Source organism: Acipenser ruthenus, chromosome 9 (assembly GCF_902713425.1).
Source record: "Acipenser ruthenus chromosome 9, fAciRut3.2 maternal haplotype, whole genome shotgun sequence".
Taxonomy (NCBI): domain Eukaryota; kingdom Metazoa; phylum Chordata; class Actinopteri; order Acipenseriformes; family Acipenseridae; genus Acipenser; species Acipenser ruthenus.
In genome coordinates, this window is record NC_081197.1 from 31,599,414 (window position 1) to 31,622,647 (window position 23,234).

The 23,234-nt window shown below is 38.8% G+C and overlaps 1 protein-coding gene across 2 annotated transcripts; it reads left to right on the forward strand.

Annotated features, from left to right (window-relative positions):
- The first annotated feature begins 639 nt into the window (after nt 1-639).
- On the forward strand, nt 640-19,777 carry LOC117405890 (dnaJ homolog subfamily C member 3-like). 2 transcript variants are annotated; one of them, XM_034009368.3, is made up of 12 exons: nt 640-892; nt 2,916-3,026; nt 3,789-3,913; nt 5,013-5,087; nt 10,204-10,356; nt 11,195-11,376; nt 11,920-12,039; nt 12,533-12,638; nt 12,846-12,966; nt 16,521-16,653; nt 16,833-16,981; nt 18,277-19,777. In XM_034009368.3, exons 1-12 carry the CDS (start codon nt 811-813, stop codon nt 18,435-18,437), a joined length of 1,518 nt encoding a protein of 505 aa, XP_033865259.1. In that variant the 5' UTR covers nt 640-810; the 3' UTR covers nt 18,438-19,777. The 2 variants fall into 2 exon arrangements, with proteins under 2 accessions (XP_033865259.1, XP_033865262.1); XM_034009371.3 differs by lacking the exon at nt 640-892 and having other exon boundaries at nt 2,914-3,022.
- Nucleotides 19,778-23,234: the final 3,457 nt, after the last annotated feature.

Here is a 23,234-nt window from a genome sequence, read left to right on the forward strand (position 1 = left end):
ATTATTATTAGTTATATTCTATGATTCTCACTATCGAGTTCCATTGTCGAGTGTTTTACCTTTTCACTGCCCACATTGTTTAACTCTCTGACCATAGCAATAATTCTGAATATACAGAATTGGAAATAAACAACTTAAACTGTAATTTCAAAACCCTCATAGAAATTCCTTCCACAAAAAGTGGTCCAAACTTTTAATGCAAGATGTAGTTTTTCTAGAGATTCAAAGCTAGGGATTGTTTGAAACCTTCTAAAAAAGTATTATTTTTGATTACATTTAGAAAAGAGGAAAGTAAATTCATGCAATTAATAACTAGGCATTAGCAGTCGAGTCTAGTGCACTGGCTACGTTCTCCTAGTTACTGTGCAGTATCTGAAATGATCTTCAATACAGTAATTAGGACTAAAATTATTTGTTCTCAACAACAACAACAAAGCACCATTCAAAAGCCCTAATAGTTTATAGTGATAGTATTATTTTTGAGCTTTGGAACTTGTTTATATATTTTTTTTATTTGTATGATGCAACACAGTTATATAAGTACAGCCATATACTTATGCCGAACTTGTGTGACGCAACGCTCTGTCTATATTTTAACGATGCCGTGGCTCCACGTTGTTGATCAGAGCAGAGGGGCGGAGTATCAAGCGGAGATAGCCAATTAGAGTGACCCACGATCAAGCGAGCAAACTTATGATGAACTTTAAAGCCTGGCTTGAATTGCATATTCTTCGCCTAACCGTACCTAAGGGATATTGTATTTGTTAACTGGGAACATTGGTTTATTATTCATTCTTATGTATTTTTTAAATGGGGTCATTACGATTCAACTACAAGAAAATATTGTCTTATATTCCGTTTGTACTTGTTTTGTTAGATTTGCAGCATGAAGGTAAGAATTTCAGCTAACATAACAGTATTTTATTTTTGGGTGCAGTTATTCATGTTCCAAATATATGTAATGGAACTTGAAAGACGGTTTGGCTCAACGTTTTCATTACCGTGGATCTTTGTAGTACTTGCGTTATTTGAAACATTTTATACTGATGCCATGGCATTTGTACGTGCTGTTGTCGTATAAGCTAGTATCATTGTTGCTGACGATTATAAAATGCAAATAAAAATGTATTTCCGTATTTTCTAGAAGTGTGTATTTTTGTTGTAAGTACAACCGGAAGATCAATTTGAGATCTGTCATGTGTCACTTCTCTAATTTTTGTTAATGATTGTTTTTCACGTAGTCAAGCACTAACGCCCAACCCAAGGGCATAGGTAGCAAGTTTCAAATTTAGAGGTGTGCTTTGCTGACCTGCTGGCTACCTGCAGGTTGGAGAGACGTCAAACACGAAAGCTCATCTCCCTTTTATTCTCCTAGAATTTGACTTAGAGTTTATAGAAAATTTAGAGTTTTAGATTTAGAGTTTATAGAAAAAGTGGATTTTGTTAAGTGCTTTGCAGTTCAGTCAGTATCTGTCACAAGTCCAGTCTAACTTAAGTGAATACGTCACTTTTTATATTGGGGTTTTTTTTTTTTATAAATCTTTGTAAAGATAGATACAAAGGCACAAACCACACAGAGGGCCTGTTGTCCAGTTGTGATAATGCTTGGCTTTAATATAGTTAGCACAAGTTATACAAATCAGATTGTGTGGATATATGGAGGGATCTGTTCATATATCACTGTCTAGTTTTGTATTTACAGCAGGGCTGAGAAATGTATGAACATATTTGTCTTGCATAACGAACGTAACCGAGGTAAGCAAGCCAGATTATTATTTTATTATGGTCCAGTGTGCTGGCCCAGTGTGAGTCAGATCTTAAAGAGTGTGTTCTCTGTATGAACTTCAGTACTGCTGTATAATAGTACAGTACTAGTCAAATGTTCTGGTTGCTTGCACAAAGTTGTGTGAATTGAAGTAAAAAGGTTGAATCTCTGATATTGGTTCACTGCTAATATAGTTTATATTTTGAAGTTGTTTTGTGATCGGGGAAGTGAACAAGTGTGTGTGTGTGCAGGGGCGCTGGAAGTAGGGGTGCTCGGGGTCCGGTTGCACCCCCACAGCTTTTCATGACTTCCATCATATACAGGGGTTACAGTTTTGTTTTCAGCACCCCCACTTTAAAAATTGTTCCAGTGTGTGTGTGTGTGTGTGTGTGTGTGTGTGAGAAAAAGCTAGATGCTGAGCATTGAATAAGTCTACAGCATTTCAGGGGCAAGGTGGTTCTGTAAGGTCATTTGCTGGCCTTTCACCCCTGGAGGCAAGGGTTTGAATCCGGCTCATGGATATCCATAGTGGATTTAGATCCATTTAGGACATTTGGAGACTCTTTTGACAAGAGGATCTCCCAAACATGCATATCCAACAGGCTTGTTTTAAATATCTTTTCTCAAACTGACTAAAGCGCTGTGATTTTTCTTTTTTTCTTTTTTTTTTTTTAAATTTAGTCATCACCAATGTTTTACCCCAGTTTTCTCCCCAATTTAGTATGCCCAATTATTATCTGTATCCTCGGCTCACCGTTCGCAAACCCCCCCCCCCGCCGACTCGGGAAACGGCGGCTGGAACACGCGTCCTCCGAAACGTTCTCCTGCCAAGCCATAATTTTTCGCACTAGAGATCCACAGCAATGCAATCAGACCTATAGTACCGGAGGACAACACAGATCTGGCGGCTCCACTGCAGAACCACAGGCGCCCTATCGGCCACAGGGGTCGCTGATGCACGGTGAGCTGTGGATTCCCCTGCTGACCTAAGCCCTCCCTACCCGGGCAGCGCTCAGCCAGTTGTGCGCCGCCCCCTAGGAACTCCCGGTCACGGTCGGCTGTGACATAGCCTGGATTCGAACCTGCGATCTCCAGGCTATAGGGCACATCCTGCACTCCCCGCGCTGTGATTTTTCTGTGTTATTTACAGGAGTGCAATGTGGGAAAAATGCTGAAGTTGAAAATCATCTGGAACTGGGGAAGAAGCTTCTGGCTGCCGGACAGTTGGCAGATGCTCTGTCTCATTTTCACGCTGCTGTAGGTTTGTACCTGCGCTAACCTTTTTTAATAACTTGACAAAAATGTGATTGATGCATTGCAGCTCATGTGGTAAGTGTAGTTGAGGTAACTGTGTTTATCAGAAAGTGGTTACCAAATACTACACTTAGACTATAGTCTATAATATAAGTCTGTAACTGTTATTATTGCAAAACAAAAAATAAAATAGAAGACCAGAATAATATTTAAAATTGAGAGGAATATGAAAATAAATGTACAGTAATAAGTACATCATTAATGATTAATTTAGGAATGCTGTGTTGCAGGGATACAAATAAAACTCCTATTGCATAGCAATTTCACCCAGTCTAGGTTTTACTACAAGCTTGATTAGCTACAGTATATAGGTAACAAGCTCAGATGTCTCTTATTAAACTCATTGTGCAACCAGGAATGGATCAAACTACTATGCGATGGGAGTCTTATTTCCATCCCTGTGTTTAGGCTTGTTAATATACAGGTCTCACAATAGTGTAATGGAGACTGTATAGATAGACAACCTGTCTATAGTGATTTCACTGAGGGTGCCCTGTGTTAAAAACCACCTGCCTATAAATGTCTCCTGAGTTGCTGTTCTAGGCAGAGTTGACGGGTGTATTTGAAAATGTTGAAATACTGCATTTGCATTCCTATCCATGTGTATGAAGTTAAATCAAATAAAATGAATTAAACAATTATGCTTAGTTAAGCTGTATCATTCTTGTTTTATGCTTTTATGACCATTGTGTTCTGCTGACTCCTACAGATGAAGACCCCAAAAACTACATGGCCTACTACAGAAGAGCTACTGTGTATCTGGCCATGGGTAAATCAAAATCGGCACTCCCAGATCTCAGCAGCGTTGTGGAACTGAAACCAGATTTCACTTCTGTAAGCCTGTTTGTACTTTGTTGTAAGATCTAATCAGCCCTTTTAAATCAAACCATTCATGTTGTTTCATGTGTTTATTCTGTTAATTGAGTTTGAGTTATTTGGTATTACATTGTATTGGGAAGGTTATTGCACTCTGACAGAAGGCTTGTTGCATTTTGCATTTGATATGACGTTTTGCATTAGTACACTGTGACTGTACAACAAAAAGGAGACCTGGGCTCTATTATACTTAGAATTACAATCACAGCAGAATTGTTTTACACTTCCAATTATGCGGCAGCAATTCCAATTATAATTACAATTACAGTAAAAAGTAACCTACATAACTACACAATTATTTATTGTAAATAACCAAGCAATAAGCACGGGGTACAAATACAGAAGCATACCATATAACAATTATTATTATTTGTTTATTTAGCAGATGCTTTTATCCAAGGCAACTTACAGAGAGTAGGGTGTGTGAACTATGCATCAGCTGCAGAGTCACTTACAACAACGTCTCACCCGAAAGACAGAGCACAAGGAGGTTAAGTGACTTGCTCAGGGTCACACAATGTCAGTGGTTGAGGTGGGATTTGAACCGGGGACCTCTTGGTTACAAGCCCGATTCTTTAACCACTGGACCACACAGCCTCCTATTACATTGTGATTGCGATTAATTACAAATGTAATTGACCCCAGGTCTGAAGGAAACAACCCCTCCCTTTTAAACTACTTGTATTGCATCAGATCAGTGCAGACAGTTTTAGTAAGCTGTGTGATACCCTGATATTTCCATTGGAATGTATCACAGATTGGGATGGATTTCTCAAGGTTTTTACACCAGAACACAATCTGCAGTGTCAGCTGAAAGATGTTATATAACTTGTACACACCACAGACAGAGATTGGAGTCCTTAAAGTTGTTTGTTACTAATTTTGCAGTTTTACTTTCCATTCACAATATATTGTAAAGACCTTGATAAATCTGGCTCTGTACCACAGACATTACATTTTCATGGTCACTAATTTCTGTATTTGTTTTGTATTTCTGTGTTTATTTTATTGAGATGTTCATGTCGCCCATTCAGTTATTTACTTCTGCTTTCCCCAGGCACGACTACAGAGAGGAAACCTGCTGTTGAAACAGGGGAAGTTAGATGAAGCTGAAGAAGACTTTAAAAAAGTGGTGAGTAAAGGGTTTATTTTTGTTCTCTTGTGTCATGATGTAGTTTTTAATGACAAGGGGGCCCAATTTGCTTGACTTTTCTTCTTTTTTTCTTATTTTACCCCAGCAGATGTCACTAAAGGCAAGCACAGTACACAAACTTACTGTAGGCACTGTATTGTCAACCAGTCAGTCTGGGAAGCGTGTATGTCTTAATGTAACTTGGTGTACTTTACATTTTAAATGAATTTTTCCAAGCTGTTTTATATTGGCTTTTATAATCACTCCTCTACTGCTGTCCAGTCCCCATGGCTCACCATGGGTAGTCTGGTAATCTTCTGTATTTCACTACTGGTCAATATACCTGAAATGCCTTATCATGCCTTATCAAAGTTTCATCAGATGCCACTGTCAAAAATGTGATATATTTTGTATTGATCCTATGACAACAGAACATTAAGTCTGCACCATTTTCTTTGTAAGAGGGAAAACAATATATTTATAGGACACAACTTGGGTTTATGTCAATAATTTTTTTTTTTTGTTATTTATTATTTGGAGCTTTTGTTTTCATTTTAGGATTACATGCTTTGCAAAGTAAGTGTTACAGAGTGTAACGGGGGGAGATCTATGCTGACTGTCTGGCACATGCGTGGTACTGCAGGAAGGGGGCAGCAGCCTCATAAATCCGCCTGTCAGTCATGGCAGTGACACGGAGAGATGGGGAAGAGGGTGTGCTGGCTTTCCTCTCTGAGTGGCTGAGAGGCGGGCCTTGGGGGTTTGCTGACCCTATAAGATAACGCTCTGTTGTTCCCTCGGCCTGCCCCTCTAAGACGAAATGAGCCAGCTGGCGGAAGCTCGGCTGCTGGATCGAGAACGGCCGGAGAAGAACGAGCACAACAATAAATTAAAAAGAAAAGAAAAGGAATTTTTAGTAGCGGGGAAAAACATTGGCAGAACCCCGAACTGTATCCACAGGTTGAGGGAACGGGTCAGCGTAGGACGGAGACCCGGGCCGTGTGGATAATGACGGTCGGGGTAACGCTGCCGAGTGCAGCACCTTTATTTTGTAGTTTTATTACTGTGTTTTAGTTTCCCTTTTTTCTTTCGCTTTTTGTTTTCATTATTATTTTTAGCACCTGTGTGTGCGCTACAACCTGCCAACCTTTTTACCATTGCTGGTGTTAGGTTGGGTGGCATGGTGGCGTAGTGGTTAGTGCTGCTGCCTCACAGCGCCAGGGTCCTAGGTTCAAATCCGGCCTAGGGTACTGTCTGTGTGGAGTTTGCATGTTCTCCCCGTGTTCACGTGAGTTTTCTCCGGGTACTCTGGTTTCCTCCCACAGTCCAAAGACATGCTGTCCAGCATGTGGTGTTAGAGGTGGGATTCACTGGCACTGCCCACACACAGCAGTGCAAAACCAGGGAGCAGAATGGACCCCCAGCAATTCGCTACCATGATGGACCTCCTGCACCAAACCCTGACGGAGGTTGTGCCAGACCTGCGGGGCTGGATCTGTGGCTACAGAGGCCGACAAAAATGACCACAGAGGATTGGCCAGAAGCCTACCTGGAGGTGTATGAGGCATTGCCAATCTCTGCTGGATGGCACTGAGAACAGTGGTCTAGCTACCTCTTGCCCCAACTAACTGGGGAGGCGCAGGCAGCGGCAAGGACCCTGGATCCGACGGCAATGATGGAGTACCACTGCAAATTCCGGGAGGAGAGCTTCTCTGCGGAGGAACACCCCAGGGCCATCGCGCACCGCTTGCAGGATTATGCCTGGGGATGGTCGAACCCGGGAGCCACCACCACTGCCAGGCTGGTGGAGGTAATCGTAGTCGGTTCCTGCAGTGCTTGGCTCCAGGGCCGCTGGTGTGGGTTGCACCCGGCACCCGGCACCCTGGATCGGGCGGTCCAACTGGCAGAGTAGTACCAGGCAGCAGAACCAATGCCTTCTAAGCTGCCTGGAAACAGCGTTACTCCAGCATCATCCCCTCTACTGGCCCCAGGGAGGGCGAAGGGACTGGGGGAGGGGTAGTCTGATCTTTGGACAGAGTGTGGCAGCAGGAGCTCCCGGCCTGAAAACTGGGGTGGAGTGGGGTCATCCACGGACTGCAGCAGTGTTGGACCGGGGTCTCGTGCGGCCACCCTACCGTTGAGCCCCTATGATGGCTCCGGCGTCTCAACCTGCTAAGGTTCATGGCGAGATACCAGTTCACTGATGTGTGGAACAAGCTGGGAGGTGAGTCGCAAAATAAATCAATGCGCCTGAGCGGCTTTACAAATAAAGTTCTGTCTCCTCTGTGTTAGTGAATTGCCCACCACCCTTCCACACAGTGCTTAAACAAAATAAACTAAAATTTTAAAGTCAGTTTATAGTCTGCAGACGTGATGAAGCCAAGATGTAAGCCCTCTTATAGTCCCCCATGAAAAACGCAATCGCGGATGGCTATTAAAACCCTCAGCTAACAAGAGCAAACATATGTCTGGAGGCAAAAGCCACTTAGGAAATAAAACAGCCGCTGGTCATGCTGGGGAATATCCGAGACTCTTGTATGAGGAAGGGGGTTAACTGTTTTGCAGACCATGCATGTTGTTTCTGTAGAAATGATCAGAGCCCTGTTTCCTCTACTTCAATGGGAAAGCAGGACTTTAAATACCTGACTACAGTCCTGAGAAATTGGAGAACATTTTTTATTTATTTATATTTATTTTTTATTTCAGGTCAATTTTATAGTTTCTAGTTGCAGTTGCTCACTTTCAAAGTATTTTTTTTCCTCATAGCAGTAAAGGTTTAAAACTGGAAAACGCCAGTATTTATTTGATAATTTATTTTACTTTTCTACCTGCTGACAGTGGCCTCACAATTTTGTCTTTGGAATTAATACAAGTTATTAAAGTGTCAATAAAATGTTTTTGTGTATTCATTTGCTATTCTGTAATAAACTTTGAAAACATCCCTATGAAAAAAAAAGAAATTAACAAAGAACCAGGTTGGTTTTAACTTTTAAAAGGCTACCGCAGAATTCAAGAATTTCTGTTGCAGAAATCATGGACCCTTGCCGCAGAATTTGGAAAAATTTGCCACTCTTTTCATGGGGGACTGCTCTTAGGTCATGTCCTGTTGGTGCCGTTCACCTTGAATAGTTTATGCATCTTCTATATACACAACGATACAGAATCTTTCCAGACCTGATCAAATGGTACTTTAGATCCTTTTTAAAATAGATATATTCAGCCTACTGATCCGCTTTCGATCTCTATCTCCCAGCTGCCCTGAAGCTTTTCACTGCTGTTGCCACGGTGCCAGAACCTCGGAATGCCCTTGTGTCTGGGGTTCTTGATTTCCTGCTTATCATTATGAGTTTTCATCATTATGAGCCCTCTTTCTCTCCTGAGAGGTTTAGTATTTTCTAGGTAGCTGCACCATAATTCCTGTAACTGAGCGGGATGGAAATTATTGGGTCAATCACAGCAACAGAAGAAAATAAATGAAATTGTAAAAAGAGGTTGTTCAAGGTCGCTAAAGTGACAACATTTAATGCATTCATTTCTTGCACTGCTGCGTTGAGAGAGCTTGGCTGTTTATTGGCGCAATTCCAGGCTTGTATGATTTTTTAGATTGAAAAAATATATAACAATCTGACCAGCAAGATAACAAGTAAATACATATGAAATGTGAAATATGTGATCATATCAAACTGATTCAAATATCTGCCACTGGATGGTGTAGGAAAACTCTTTAAGGACAATGTTTGTATTTACCGAGATTGCTGTTGAAATACTACTTTTTTTTTTTTTTTTTTTTTTTTTTAGGACCAGGACTTGTTATAACATCTTTAAATTTCCCCCTTAGGAAGTTTGCAGTGTACAATATTTAAGCAATTTACAGTAGAATCCTGCAATCGGCTATTCTGTTTTTATTTAGCTTGCCATGCACAAGTATTTATTTAACACAAGAGCCTGTCTAGTGGTCAAATCAACTCAAAACATTTTGGGTTTAAATACAGAATATTTGTTAATTCCAATTTTATCTCAAATTGGATATGAGTTTTTTTTTTCAGTTTTCTTTTACTATTCAATTACTGGTAAATGCAAATTAAGGTATACAAATGAATTGGACTGAAGATTAAATGAAGTGTATAATACTGTATTCCACGTTTTATTTAACTTTATGGATCTGTAGTAGAGGCAGTACATTTTGAATGCAACGGATATGTCATACAGCTAAATTTAAATCACAGGAGGTGTGTTGTGAATAGAAGTACAGTAGTGTGTAATTCAAAAAAAGAAAGACATTAACGCAGACCCCACATGTTTCTATACTGTGGCACCCTACTGATCTCCTTTATATCTGGGAAGATGTTCACATGTCCCATTTTTGAGTGGCTCCATTAGGAGCTTCAATCCAAAACATTTTTTTTACTCAATTGAAACCTTGCCAAGTGGAAACATTGCAATTCGTAAATACAAATACAGTATTAGTTTCTGGTACTATGCCTGTGCATTTATAAAAAATAAATAAATAATTCTCAATCAATATTTCAGATGGGATCCAAAAGGGTTTGCTGCTATATTTTGAGAGCTGCTGTACTAATAACCTCCAAGTGAGAGAGTGATCCTGCTGGGTCAGCAGTCTGTAATGTCAGGGCTTCAATGCATTGAACGTATTCATGGCTTTGTACAAGAGCTGAGTTTGCAGAAGGGACTAAGAGTAATGTGGACATATTTCTAATATATCCTGCAGTAACTCAAAAATATGATTGTTATAGGTTCTTTTAAATGATTTTTAAGTAATTGAATGAAGCATTTCAAAGTTCAGACAGTTGAATGAATGCTATTCATGACTCATTTAGAACACAGTGCTGTCCATCGTGATTTCTTTACTGTATAAATAAAGAATGTGCAACATTTTTATTCAAATTCAAGTTTTAAGCTAACATTGCAAAACGCTTTTCTCAAACAGTAGAACTAAACTTTGGCATGATAGTAAACGTGACTACTTGACTTGTCTGGACTGCTGCAAATGTCTTCAAACCAGATGCAGAAAACCTACATAAACAGAGTATATTACACCCAATGCATGGGCTGTGGCTTTTCACCTGTAGCCAAACTGTATGCCCATTTCCTTTTGTAGCTAAAATCCAGCCCGAGTGCCAAAGAGGAGACTGATGCCAAGACCCAGCTGATTAAATGTGATGAAATGCAGCGGCTTCTGGTCCAGACCCACAGGGAATTCAACAATGAGGATTACAAAACAGCAGCTGCTCAACTTGACACCCTGCTAGAGGTAAGCAAGCCTGGCTCTCCTCAAATAGCAAAACACAGCAGGCTTGGACCTCGTCTGTAGCTGTGGTGGTTAGTGGATGAAAGCTGTACGTTTGGATCAAAAGTCTCGGTAATGCTGTTTTGTATTTGTGGGTTATTCACTGTTTTATTTAAGGGATGTCTTATCTCTACAATGCATAGAAATATCACTATTATATTGCATTGTTACAGTAGTGCCAGTTAACAGACCTTTTATGTCTAATTTGATTTGACATGGAGAAATCCATATGTCCATGCCATTGTTTTGAAATAACTATATTAAACCACTAAAATTGCATAACTTAAAGTGCATAATTAACTTGCTAAAATAAGAAATGAAATGTATGTTAAAAATATACCATACCTAAAATTTTTGCCTCCTATATGCAATCCTGTACGTATACATTGTCCTTTTGAGTAGGTGGTTCTCAAACGCTACATGCTTATACATTCATTGTGTAGCTCCAAGGAACATATGGTCTTAATTTCATAATAAATCTTTAAGTCTGATTATTTTTCTGGGTGTCTTTTTATATCTTGATAAGTTGAACATAAACTGCATTGCAGCATCTTGGCTCATTAAGTTATGTCAGTTTTGAAGGGGGTGGTGTTTGAACAATTAAAAAAAAAAAAAAAAGTGCTGTGACTCCTATTTAGCAGGATATATGATAACTTTTGTTCTATGTATGTTCCAGTTATTTTGTCACTGTTGTGAAGTAATACAAATGGTTGTAAGGCAAAAAAGTGATTTCTGTCCCCCGGATAACACTGTAACTTTGGATTTGACCTTGTTTTTGATTGATTGTTCTTGTGCTTTTCAGACTTGCGTTTGGGATGTAGCCCTACGAGAGCTCAGGGCAGAATGTTACATCCAGCTGGGAGAACTGGGCAAAGCAATCAGTGATCTGAAAGCTGCTACGAAATTGAAGAATGACAACACTGCAGCTTTCTATAAGATCAGTACCATCTACTACAAGCTGGGAGATCATGAAATGTCACTCAAGTAAGACTCCTGATAATGAACCCTGGAAGTGAACAGCTATTACAAGAAAAAGACGTGGAGCTCAAATGCAATGGATAAGTGTGCTTTTGAGTGGTTTAATATGTTATGGAGATAACATAATGTCCCTAAATTGAATGCTTTTAATAAAAAAAATAAAAAACAAAATGTCAGACTTGTTTCAGCATCCGATTTAGGAAAGCCTTAATAATACATCACTTTTATTGTCAGCAGTTGATTGGGGACCAACAACAACAACAAAAATGTGCTTAATCTATTTTTATCAGTCTTTGGTGTTACCCCACAGAGAAGCAATGGCAGAGATTGAGGTGCCAATGGTAGGTCATTAAGATAATAGAAAAATAGTGTCCCTGTAACAAGCTTCTTCATACTGTATTCTCCATTCATGCAGAAATATAAGTTTTAAGACAGGCTTTATTCGTAAAAGCAGGGATTTAATACAAAATACTAGACATTTTGCATTGTTTATCTTTTAATGTCCTAGTTTAACATGTTTATGTTGTCTTGCTTATTTCCCCAACAAAGCGAGATCCGTGAATGTCTGAAGCTGGACCCAGATCACAAGCAGTGCTTCAGTCACTACAAGCAAGTGAAGAAACTCAACAAGCAGATTATGTCTGCAGAGGAGCTCATCGGCGAGGAGAAGTAAGCGAAATGCACACAGCTCTAAAGCTTTAACCTGGGAATTCATGCTCTTAACCCCTTTCCGACACGGATTACTTTCCACTGTTGTAAGATTGTTTGGTGGAAATGTGTGGATATTTTTCGATCTATATTTTAACTCTGTTACAGACACTGAAATCCAGGACAAATAATATTGGACAGGCTCAGCTAATGCATCTGACCCAGGAGCAGGCTCTGCACCAACTTGTAGCTGTTCTAGTCCTGCCCTTTCTAGCTTAAAATTGCACTTTTAATGATTTTTATGATGGGATAGGATTTCGTAATAAATAATTTAAAAAAATGTTAAGGCGTTTTGCTGAATTTACAGTATATTGTCATTTAGAGCTAATTAGCATTTGCTTTAACCTTCACAAAATTGTGCCTTACTAAAAATTACGACTTTTAATTAACATTCCCATGAACTTCTTTTGGCAGTTAAAGACCGGGCTTGATCGATTAATTGTGTTATCAACAGGTACACAGATGCCATAAGTAAATACGAGTCAGTTATGAAGACTGAACCCAATGTGCCCTATTATACAATGCAGGCCAAAGAGAGGGTTTGTCATTGTTTATCAAAGGTAAGAGTTCTCGCCTTTTAGATAACCTGAAACCAAGGAGAACAAGTGTAGGCACTTAACCCCCAAGTGCAAAATGTGTGCTGCACAGAGTTCCTGTCAATGCTTTTGATTGATGCCAAACCATCCACTACTATAGAGCTCCCTGTTGCTGAACATGCATTTCTATTCCTGGCCTTTTTAAAATAAATAATGTGTGTATGTCTTTAGAACCAGCAAGCACTGGAAGCCATTGAAACCTGCACAGAAGTCCTGAAGTCAGACCCCCACAATGTGAATGTTTTAAAAGACCGAGCAGAAGCATATCTTTTGGATGAGCAGTATCATGAGGGTAAGGAATTGTGCAAGGTGGCTTATTGGAAAAATAATTAAATTGTGACTGAGAATACATACCATTAGAGGGTTTCCGAATCGCACCTCACAAGCTGCAGAGTGTGACGCAGTCATGGGGTTTTCCTTTTACAACACTGTTGCATCACCATCAAGGGATGAATGATGAATAAAACATGATAAACTTAGGAAAATAGAGAGTCATTTTTATCCACCATAATTGAAGTCTTCTAGTTCTGAATTAAAGTAACCAAACATTTAAAAAAAGTTCCAGTAGCTCAAAAGCATTAGTACCAGAACAGTGTTTTTATTATGGACGTGTGGATTGTAACAATCTCAGTGTCAGATTGATCTGCTGTGGTCTCCCTTGGCTCACAAGCGAGATCTTTGCCCAGCAGTTGATTTCTGAGCAGATCTGTAATAAGTAATAGAAGACTGTGTTTACAGTATGCTTGTGACTGGTGTTACAGGTAGTTTAGCAGTGTGTGAGAAGGATATCTGCTTATTTAATAAGTTGTACTCGCTGCTCAGATGAGATATTATTGACAATATGAAAAATGCTGGGTCAGATATTCGAATTTTCAAACAAACTGCTTGAAATGTATTAGCTGGCAAAAATGACCGTGTTCGTATTACTTCATATAACTGAATTAACAAATGACTGCATCAAAAACACATCATGTTCGAACACAAACCAATAACGTCTGGAATAAATAACACACATTCCACTGTACAGGACAGTGTTTCTGTTCTTTGTTTCGAAGGTAATATGTTGGGATGCCATCAGGTTTATTTTTTTTCTGTAATATGGCATGAAGTATGCATTTGTTTACCAGATAATTCAAAATGAATAAATATTTGAATATCCATTTACATTTTTAAAGACTGTTTGAGCATTGGAAACTTTGTCCCAGCACTAAGTCAAGTTAAACAATGTAATTTAAAAAATAAAAATACCAGGGCAAAGACAAACCACTCTTTCTGTGCATTCTTGTACATTTTAAGGCTTTTTAAGACTTTTTTTGGATTTTGTGTGTGTGTGTGTGTGTGTGTGTGTGTGTGTGTGTGTGTGTATTGTAAGACAGCAGGGAGGGGGTTAAATCCTCCCTGTAGAAAAACATGTGCGTAGGCACATTTTTGGTTTGTCTTGTTAATTGTTTTGTAAATTGTTTTATTGTTTAATCATCACCTGCACCTGGCTATTATTGAAAATTAGAGCCAGGTGCAGGGTTTATAAGGAGAGCAGTCACTCTGCTCCTGTCTGCTGCTGATGTGTGTGTGGAAGCCCGCCTGTGCTGGTGTGGGTACAGCCATAGAACAAAGAAAAAAGGGTAGAGTGAAGCCTTTTTTTGTGTGTGTGTTGTTTTGTTTATTTTTGTTACAGGTAAACAGCTTAGCTGTCCTGTCTTTAGTTTAGGTTCCTGTTCTGTTTAGTTATTGCTCAAAGAAGAGCTAGGTGTTTGTTTTGTTTATTTTGCTTTTGTGTTTTTGTGTTTTCATTAAAAATAGCACAACCGCGCTTTCAAAAATCCATTTGGGTGTGTTGGGTCAGTGTTTTTAAAGGGGCAACGAACCGCGGTGGGTGCGATTCTTTTACAATATGTGTGTGTATATATATATATATATATATATATATATATATATATATATATATATATATATATAGATTAAATAATTGATTAAAAGGAGGGATGCAGTTCATTGAGGAGTAAATTGACAAACTCTTATTACTCTTATTATAGTATGGTTAGAACCCAGATATTATAATTGAAAAGTCAGCTTAATTGAAAAGTGGCCCTACTTGCCCACCAAGATCTGAATTACAGCAAACCAACATCTTTGAGTCGTCTTGCAAACCGAAAAGCTTTTTTCTATTGAAACTGCTTGTGACTTGCATCCAACGTGTATATGTGAGAGAAGACGATTGCAGAGGTATTTCATATTTTGTGATGTATGCTTTGGAAGCTCCTATCTTTTTAGAATGAAGCAGACGCAGCTTCAGTTTTACTGTGTGCATTTTATTTCTGGCATCAATCTAATGGCATTGTAGTGAAGTGAATAAGCACTAAAATGCCTCCTTCAGAGCTGGCAATGAGAGAACTGGAACACCTGCTAAATAAAAAAACAAACAAACTGCGTCCTCAAAAAATAACCTCCTATATAAAGAGGTATCTTTGCTGTAAATTGTCAGAAGGTACACAACTCATTTCTCATTTGCAACATGATAAAATGTGCAAACAATAATTCCAGTTTCAACCCCAACACATGTAGAGTATTTTGAAATGCAAATAACTGAATGGGCTAGTTTGGTACCCAGTTATATATCTGGAACCATAACTAGACTAGTGAAAAAGTGGCTGACCCACCCTAGCTATAATGGTCTTATTTGAGACCTGGTTTCACATGCACAATAAACAGATTTATTATCATGATACTGTTTTGGCCTCTTTACACTGGCACCCTGTGCAGTATAGAATTGATTTTAAGATGTTGCTGTTAACTTACAAGGCCCTGGATGGATTAGCACCTAGTTATTTGCAGGAGTTACTGACCCTGTATCTTCCTAACCGCACTCTGAGATCACAGGATGCGGGGCTGCTGGTTATTCCTAGGGTCAACAAAAGCAACACTGGAGGTAGGGTTTTTTCTTGCCGAGCTCCTAAATTATGGAATGCTCTGCCTTCGTTTGTCAGGGAAGCTGGGAACCGTTATACAGTTTTCAAGTCAAGACTAAAAACACACTTTTATAAAATGGCTTTCTTATCTTAGTGGGTTTTAATGTAGCTTTAAAATTGCTGCTTTTGGGGGCTCCTGAGTGGCGCATCCAGTAAAAGCACTCGCTAGAGTGCAGGATGCGCTCTATAGCCTGGAGTTTGAGTCCAGGCTATTCCAAAGCCGACCGTGGACGGGAGCTTCCAGGGGGCGGCGCTCAATTGGCCGAGCGTCGCCCGGGGGGAGGGTGGGTTAGGTCGGCCAGGGTGTCTTCGGCTCACCGCGCACCAGTGACCCCTGTAGTCTGGCCGGGCGCCTGCGGGCTTGCCTGTATGCTGCCCAGAGCTGCGTTGTCCTCCGACGCTGTAGCTCTGAGGTGGCTGCACGGTGAGTTCGCAGTGTGTAAAGAAGCGGGTTGCTGATGGCACACGCTTCGGAGGACAGCGTGTGTTCATCTTCGCCCCTCCCGAGTCAGCGCAGGGGTGGTAGCGGTGAGCTGAGCATAATAAAATAATTGGGCATTTCAAATTGGGGAGAAAATAATAAACTAATTGGCAACGACTAAATTAAAAAAAAAATAAATTGCTGCTTTTGTATTATGTGTATACTGTTATTTAAATCTGTTATTTAAATGGTCTGATTGTGGCAGTTGTATGTGTAACATGCTATACAAATGTATTATGGTTTGTTCTTTTTTTCTGCTATGTAATACTTTTGTATAAAAATAATTATATACATGCAAGCAATAAATAAATAAATAAATAAATAAATAAATAAAATAAAATAACCGTAATACCACTGTACTGTTTGACTAGATACCTTCTCCCCTCCTTGTCTCCCCAGCTGTGAGAGATTATGAAACTGCACAGGAGCACAGTGAGAGCGATCCTCAGGTCAAGGAAGGACTGGAGAGAGCACAGAGACTTCTGAAGCAGTCCCAGAAGAGGGACTATTACAAGATATTGGGAGTAAAGAGGTATGTGTTGATCTGCAACCTTGACTTTACTGGAGTTGTGCTGCTTTCTTGGGTAGATGTTGTTTGACACTAAGTAGGGCCTGGTCTCTTCAGTTTGCTGAACCATTGTGCTCACTGTGCTGCTTTTAGCCTTTAGTTTTCTGTTAAATATTTTTTCTTCATGTACCATGATATTTCAGAAATGCCCAGAAAAAGGAGATTATAAAAGCATACAGGAAGCAGGCACAGCAGTGGCACCCAGACAACTTCCAGGACGAAGAGGAGAAGAAAAAAGCAGAGCAGAAATTTATTGACATTGCCTCTGCCAAAGAGGTGCTCACTGATCCAGGTAAGGGCCTCTGTGGTTTCAGCTTTGGATTTTACCACAGCTGTTCATAATAATAATATTATTATTAGTAGGGATGCACCAAATGCAAGTTTTTGGGATTCAGCCTAATATCGAATTCATCTCAAAGGATTCGGCCGAATACCGAACAGAATACCGAATCTACAAAAATTGTCAAGAAAACTGAAGGAAACTGTTGAATGAAAAACAGACTGGCAGCTACTAACAAGGGACGTGCACAATCTATAGTTTTGAGCCTTTTAGTTAATAGTATTTTTATTAATGAATGGAAATATGTCCCTGAAAAAGATTTTAGTTTGAAACTTACACAATTTACCGCTAGCCCTCCCCCCACAACAAAATGTCAAAATATAGAACTGTTTAGTTTACCTTTACAAGAAAGGACAGCTGCATCTTTTCAATAACCCATTATTTTCTTTAATGACGTTTCAACCCATGTCAGTTGATCTGAGAGCTATGAGGAAAAAATTACAGTGAGTGACCTGAATCTCCCTGCGAAATAAAACCCACGTTGATTTAAATGCACCGTGTGTGTAACACCTATCAAATAGGCTACAAAATAGTTTTAAAATTATTTTAATAAAACACAGCAGTTCCCAAATGGTTCAACTTGTATTGGCACGTTACAGTAATGTAAAATGTCTTTTACTAAAGCATATTGTGCAACAGAGTTCATCAAACGTGTTCTTGTTCTTGAATACCTGTTATTAAGTACAACAGTTACATTCAATACCGGATTCGTGTTTTATTTAAACAACAGCACACATTGGAGGTATATATTAAAATGGATGTGCATCTGGGCGGATATAGGCTTCGGATTCGGATTCAGTGGGGAGGGGGGACGAGCGACTGCTATGCAGTAAGAGTCTTATTTCCATCTCTGTTTATATCCGATGAGGAGGTTCCTTCTTCCTGCTGCAGATTCATCAATGTTATTTGATCGGGGTCTTTGCATTGCTTATGTCAAAGCACATTTGTATAAGGCGAGTCTTGTCAGCTCTTGCCACATCTAATTGACTTCAGCTTACAAGTATGTGATGGTGGCGTCATCACCATAACTCCAGGAGACCACTTACTTTAACATGCTAAGTGTTTTTTATCCTCCCAGATGCATTCATTATTTGTGTGTGTTTTTATTATAATTACTTGGCTGTTTGAAAATATTCCTTTTTAAATATTTGATTTAATATTTTATTAAAATCCAGTTTGAACACTTTTCACACCCAACAAGCAGAACCTTTACTCATCATGAGTGCCCTGTATTTGTGTGTTTGCAGAGATGAGAAGGAAGTTTGATGAAGGTCAGGACCCACTGGACCCTGAGAATCAACAGGGAGGAGACAATGGTGGGCATCACTTCCACAGAGGCTGGAACTCATGGCAGGGATTCAACCCATTTGGCTCTGGATCTTTTAACTTCAAGTTCCAGCACAACTAGTACTGAGGAGCTTCTCTGAGTATGGAATAATGTATTCAGTTCTGGTTAATGTCAATGTAACTTATATTAGGAGGGTCCACATTGGAGTAAGGCTGCCTATTTACAACAGCAATTTTATATTGCTTTTTATTACTGTGTTCATTTTGACAAAAAAGAAAAAAAAAAGATTCCATATGGTCTTCTACTTGATGACGCTGAATTGAAAGCTGCAGTGTGTGCTGCAAGAACTGTGATTATTTTGCCAGGACTGTAATTTCTCATGGTCTATCTGTAAATGTGACAGTCATGTTCTGTCAGAAGATTGGAGTCCTAGATCTACGTCTGTTCTTCTAATGTAATGTCTAATGTTGCTATCCTATAGGTTCAACCCTATTCATGCTTGAGAGATTGTTTGAGGGCTTAGTATCATTTGCAGCTAAAGTTGTCTTCCTTGTAATCATCTGTTTTGTAAATTCTTGGGGACAAATGGGCAACAACATATTTGTATTAATTTAAAAACAAAACTCAAAAGTTTGGTTTTGCAATTGTGTTAAAGCCCAGCAGGCACATTTGAACCATTCTGTAATTGCATTTGGGGTGTCACAATACCATTTCCACTACATTACCTTTCCCATATTGATAATTACCTTGGCATGCCATTCTATGTTCGTGTGTAATACAGGACCACAGTATTTGTTTTCAGTATCCAGTCCTCCGTATCTGTGACTGCCTATGTGCCATATGAATTAAGAGGCCTTTCATTGCTGCCATGGTATCCACCCCCTGCGTGCCAGCAGGAAGCTGCTTTTGTTTCCCCTGTGCGAGGCACTGGCTGTATGTCTCGTACAAACAAACTGAAGGGATCGGAAAGAATACAAGAACAGGTTGATTTTTAAAATCAAATACAACTAGAATGTAGGATTCCTGCTGGAAAAGCAGCATAACTGTATAGCTTTCAAGTGTGGTGTTGGTTTTTACCGTAACAGTTGTCTGACTGTTTTAAAAAAGGAAAATCTAATTTACAGTATTTACCTCGGGCATTGGTTTGGCGTGTAACAAAATATTATTGTAATGAAATAGCTATACTTGGTAATGGGTAGACTAAGTTCACCTTGTACAAATATTTACACAGGTGATTGCAACTGCCATTTCCATTCATTTGCTTCAATACATCGTTTCTGCACATTCCTCCAAAAAATTGATTTAAAACAATGTCAATATCTCAGTTTGAATTTCAGATTTTAAAAACAGGTTGCCACATGTACTTGCACAGCATGTTCCTGTATGTGTGTGTTTATGTACGGGATTTTTATATGAAGTATTTTCTGAATTGTAAATAAAAGAGATATTTATGTTGACAATTTAGTGCTCTTTCACTTGACGGTTGCCAGGGATAAACTTTGGATAACCACTGTTACTGGTCTAAAGAGAGAAAAAAAAACAACCCACTGCATTGAATGTACTTACTTTCTTAATTTTTATTTTTAATTTGATCATATTTAAATGTAAATGCATATACATTATATGCTTACATAAAGTATACATAGGGATTGTGGCTGAGGGCTACATCTGAACATTTATTTCCCTGAGGATCTGAAAAGTGACAAAACAAGGTTATCCTGATCAATGTTGGTTCCTTTTGTACAACCACTTTTCAATGTAGTTTGACCTTCTAGTCTTAGTGTGTAAAATCAATGGTTTAATGTTCCTGCAAGTATACTTTTTGATGTCTTTATAATGACAATTTGCGTATAGAAATTTAAAAAAATGATTATTCAGTCATTGTAGAAAATATAGCTAAGGAGAGGGAGTGAATTGCATAATGGGCTGTCAGAAGAACTAGTTTTTGAGCACTACCTTTTATTCCTAGTTTCTTGGGAAGTTAAAATAAGTTCAGTCTACATTAATAATCACACAGTAGTAGAAATACTCATGTTGTCCTTATGTGAATCTGAACTAAGCAGGGTTTGATGTACATTTGTGAAGTCTACCAATAGCAGCTTCATTTGACACCGTGATAGACTGTTGTCATTCACCTCGGCATGGCTTTTAGTAGGTCACCGTAAAAAAAATTTTTGAACTCCATTTGATAGTAAGTTTTAAAAGTAGTGGTTTTGAAGATGTATGTAAAAGGTATATTTACAGTATGTTGAAAAGGGACGATAGATGCTTAAAATTTGGTCTGCAATCTTATTTTCACTCAGATTGCTCTTAAGACCCCCCATGAACATGAAGAATTAACAATATACTGAATCCAACAAAATATTTCCACCCATGATGCTCAAATGAATAAACCACATGTTGGAAGCAACATCAACCGGTCGTGTAAAAGGGTACTCCACAATCACAGGTGTGCTGTGAGACGAGCAATTAAAACATGTAGCTTTAAACAACCATCTGGTACAACGAAAGATACATGTATACTGACACTGTCCCGAAATGAAACTGACAGCACACTGAAATTTTGTGTGCTGAAAATTTCAGTGTGCTGAAGTAAAACAGCCGTGTCCTTCCTAAAACATGACAGCTCATAATCTTCTGTAATTCCAATTCATTTTGGAGTCGTGTCCTGAAGCAACAGCACACATTTTTCTTTGAGGAATCTTTACAGACACCAAAATCAGTGACAAGCTTAATAGAATTATTCTACAGGCACTGCAGTACATTTCATTTATTAGACCGTGATAAAGGAAAGACCAACTTGGGATGAGAATCACAATAACCAGTAAAGCCAGTTCGAAAGAGTACAGTCCAAGAAACAGACAGAACTGAAGAATACTGCAGCTGTAATAACATTGTTCGCATTATTGTGAATATAGAGAAGCTAGGACTAACTGAAATGACAAGATAAAGACTGCGCTGTGCTAAGTTTGAACCCAGAGCATGTACACAAGGTCGTACACAAGGTCAATCAATCTTTATTTTTATATAGCGCCTTTCACAAAAATGTGTACTGAACAAGAGAACAAATAAAATAAAAACCTATTCTGAAGGACTTCAGCTCAGTGTCAGCCTGTGGGATTAAGTCAAATGATCTGCTCTCTGTACAAACAGACCTATAGATCTTCACTAATACTAAAGAGCACTACCCGAACCAGTCATCAGTCGAACTTTTAAAGTCATATTTTTCTTTCATATTTGAACTGAGATTCAAAAACTGCAGGATCTTTACTGACTTGCACAAAACGCTACTATATGGCCAAAACTCAATTACTTACGTGGTTCTGTATTTGAAATAAATAAATTAATAATAATAACAAATAATAAATTTTACATATATATATTTCTACTGCTAATCAATTATTGATTTTGGATTAAAAATCCTCGATTAATAGCCAGCAATAGTACACAGTGGTATTGCTGAACACCATGGTTAAGGGATTATGTTAAATGTGACCCACGTAGCAGGTGCACTAGAATCATATTACATTTTATACTCATATATGCTCTCTGGTGAATGCTTACTACATTTTCTCATTGTGTTTTCCTACTGTGTATTCTACTTAATGAGAACCTGGAACAGACCTTTGGCATTCTCTAAAGGTAGTTTCACCTGTACGCTCTCCCTCCCCCCCACCCCCCTAAAGCCTTTTTGCCATGCTGTGAACTAAAAAGACAGTCTTCTGTTTCTACCTGAAGCAGCAGGTGATTATGCATATAATCTGCCAGATCTGCTGTATTTTTTTTCAGGAAATACCTGCAGATCACTGCGCATTTTGCACTGCCCTTGAAGATTGAATGATTAAAAAACTAAAACTAAAATTATAAAAGCTTTTGGTTTCTCATAAAGTATTTTATTTTCACATCGTCAACCCTGTATGATTTGAAAGGTAATCCCCCCCCCCCAGGTTTATCTTGTTGTATTTGGATCAAGTTAATCTGAAATTTAAAAACACTTTTGAACAGGCACATGTTTTCTATGGTATCTGTTACAATACTGAAACTGCAACATAAATATTGCATTTTTAATTCTTTATTTCTTAGTAGACACCCTTATCCAGGGCGACTTACAATTGTTACAGGACATCACATTATTTTTTACATACAATTATCCATTTATACAGTTGGGTTTTTACTGGAGCAATCTAGGTAAAGTACCTTGCTCAAGGGTACAGCAGCCCCCACATGGGATTAAACCCACAACCCTCCAGGTCCAGAGTCCAGAGCCCTAACCACTACTCCACACTGCTGCCCTTAATAGTATCCATATGCAAGACTACAAGCATCACTTTACCACTCCTATTTATGATCTGGTGGTAACTTCTGTATTTGTGTGCTGTATTTTCTTGTATATATATAATCTTGTTTGTTACTTGCTGTTTACAAACTGAGCTAGATGAGTGCTGTTTTCTTTCAGTAAGAAAAAACTGCTATCAGGAATTCAGGTGCAATGAACTGCTATTTACATCAGCGCAAACATGTAAACTACTTAAGTGTCTTTCAAAAGCATGTACAGTATAAAAGCAGTGAGTGGTCACATTGTGGCCAGAATAATACAGAATTAAACTACTTCTAAAGTATGTATTGCTCAACCTACAAATTGTATAAAATGTATTTTGTCAGTATTCTGTAACCAGTATCGCCTCTGGATACTTTATATCTGTACACTGAGGAAATCTTCAAGCGTTGTAGAAAGGCTGGCTCCACTTCTTCCATACTCTAAGAACAAATGCTAAAGTTCATCATGTTTGACACCTGTGGCAGAGAGTGTGTTCTTTTAATTCAATAATCCAGGTTAACACCTGTCTTCAGGGCAGCCTGTGCAGATCAGTTTGACATTGAAGCCTACAGCATTTCTAATGGAAGGTACTTTTCATT

What these genes read in the sequence shown, in the direction of transcription:
- LOC117405890 (XM_034009368.3), top strand. Translation starts at nt 811, where the DNA reads ATGGGGTCATTACGATTCAACTACAAGAAAATATTGTCTTATATTCCG. An exon ending in TCATTTTCACGCTGCTGTAG is followed by an intron (nt 3,027 to 3,788) that starts GTTTGTACCTGC and finishes TGACTCCTACAG; the next exon opens with ATGAAGACCCCAAAAACTAC. An exon ending in AACTTGACACCCTGCTAGAG is followed by an intron (nt 10,357 to 11,194) that starts GTAAGCAAGCCT and finishes TGTGCTTTTCAG; the next exon opens with ACTTGCGTTTGGGATGTAGC.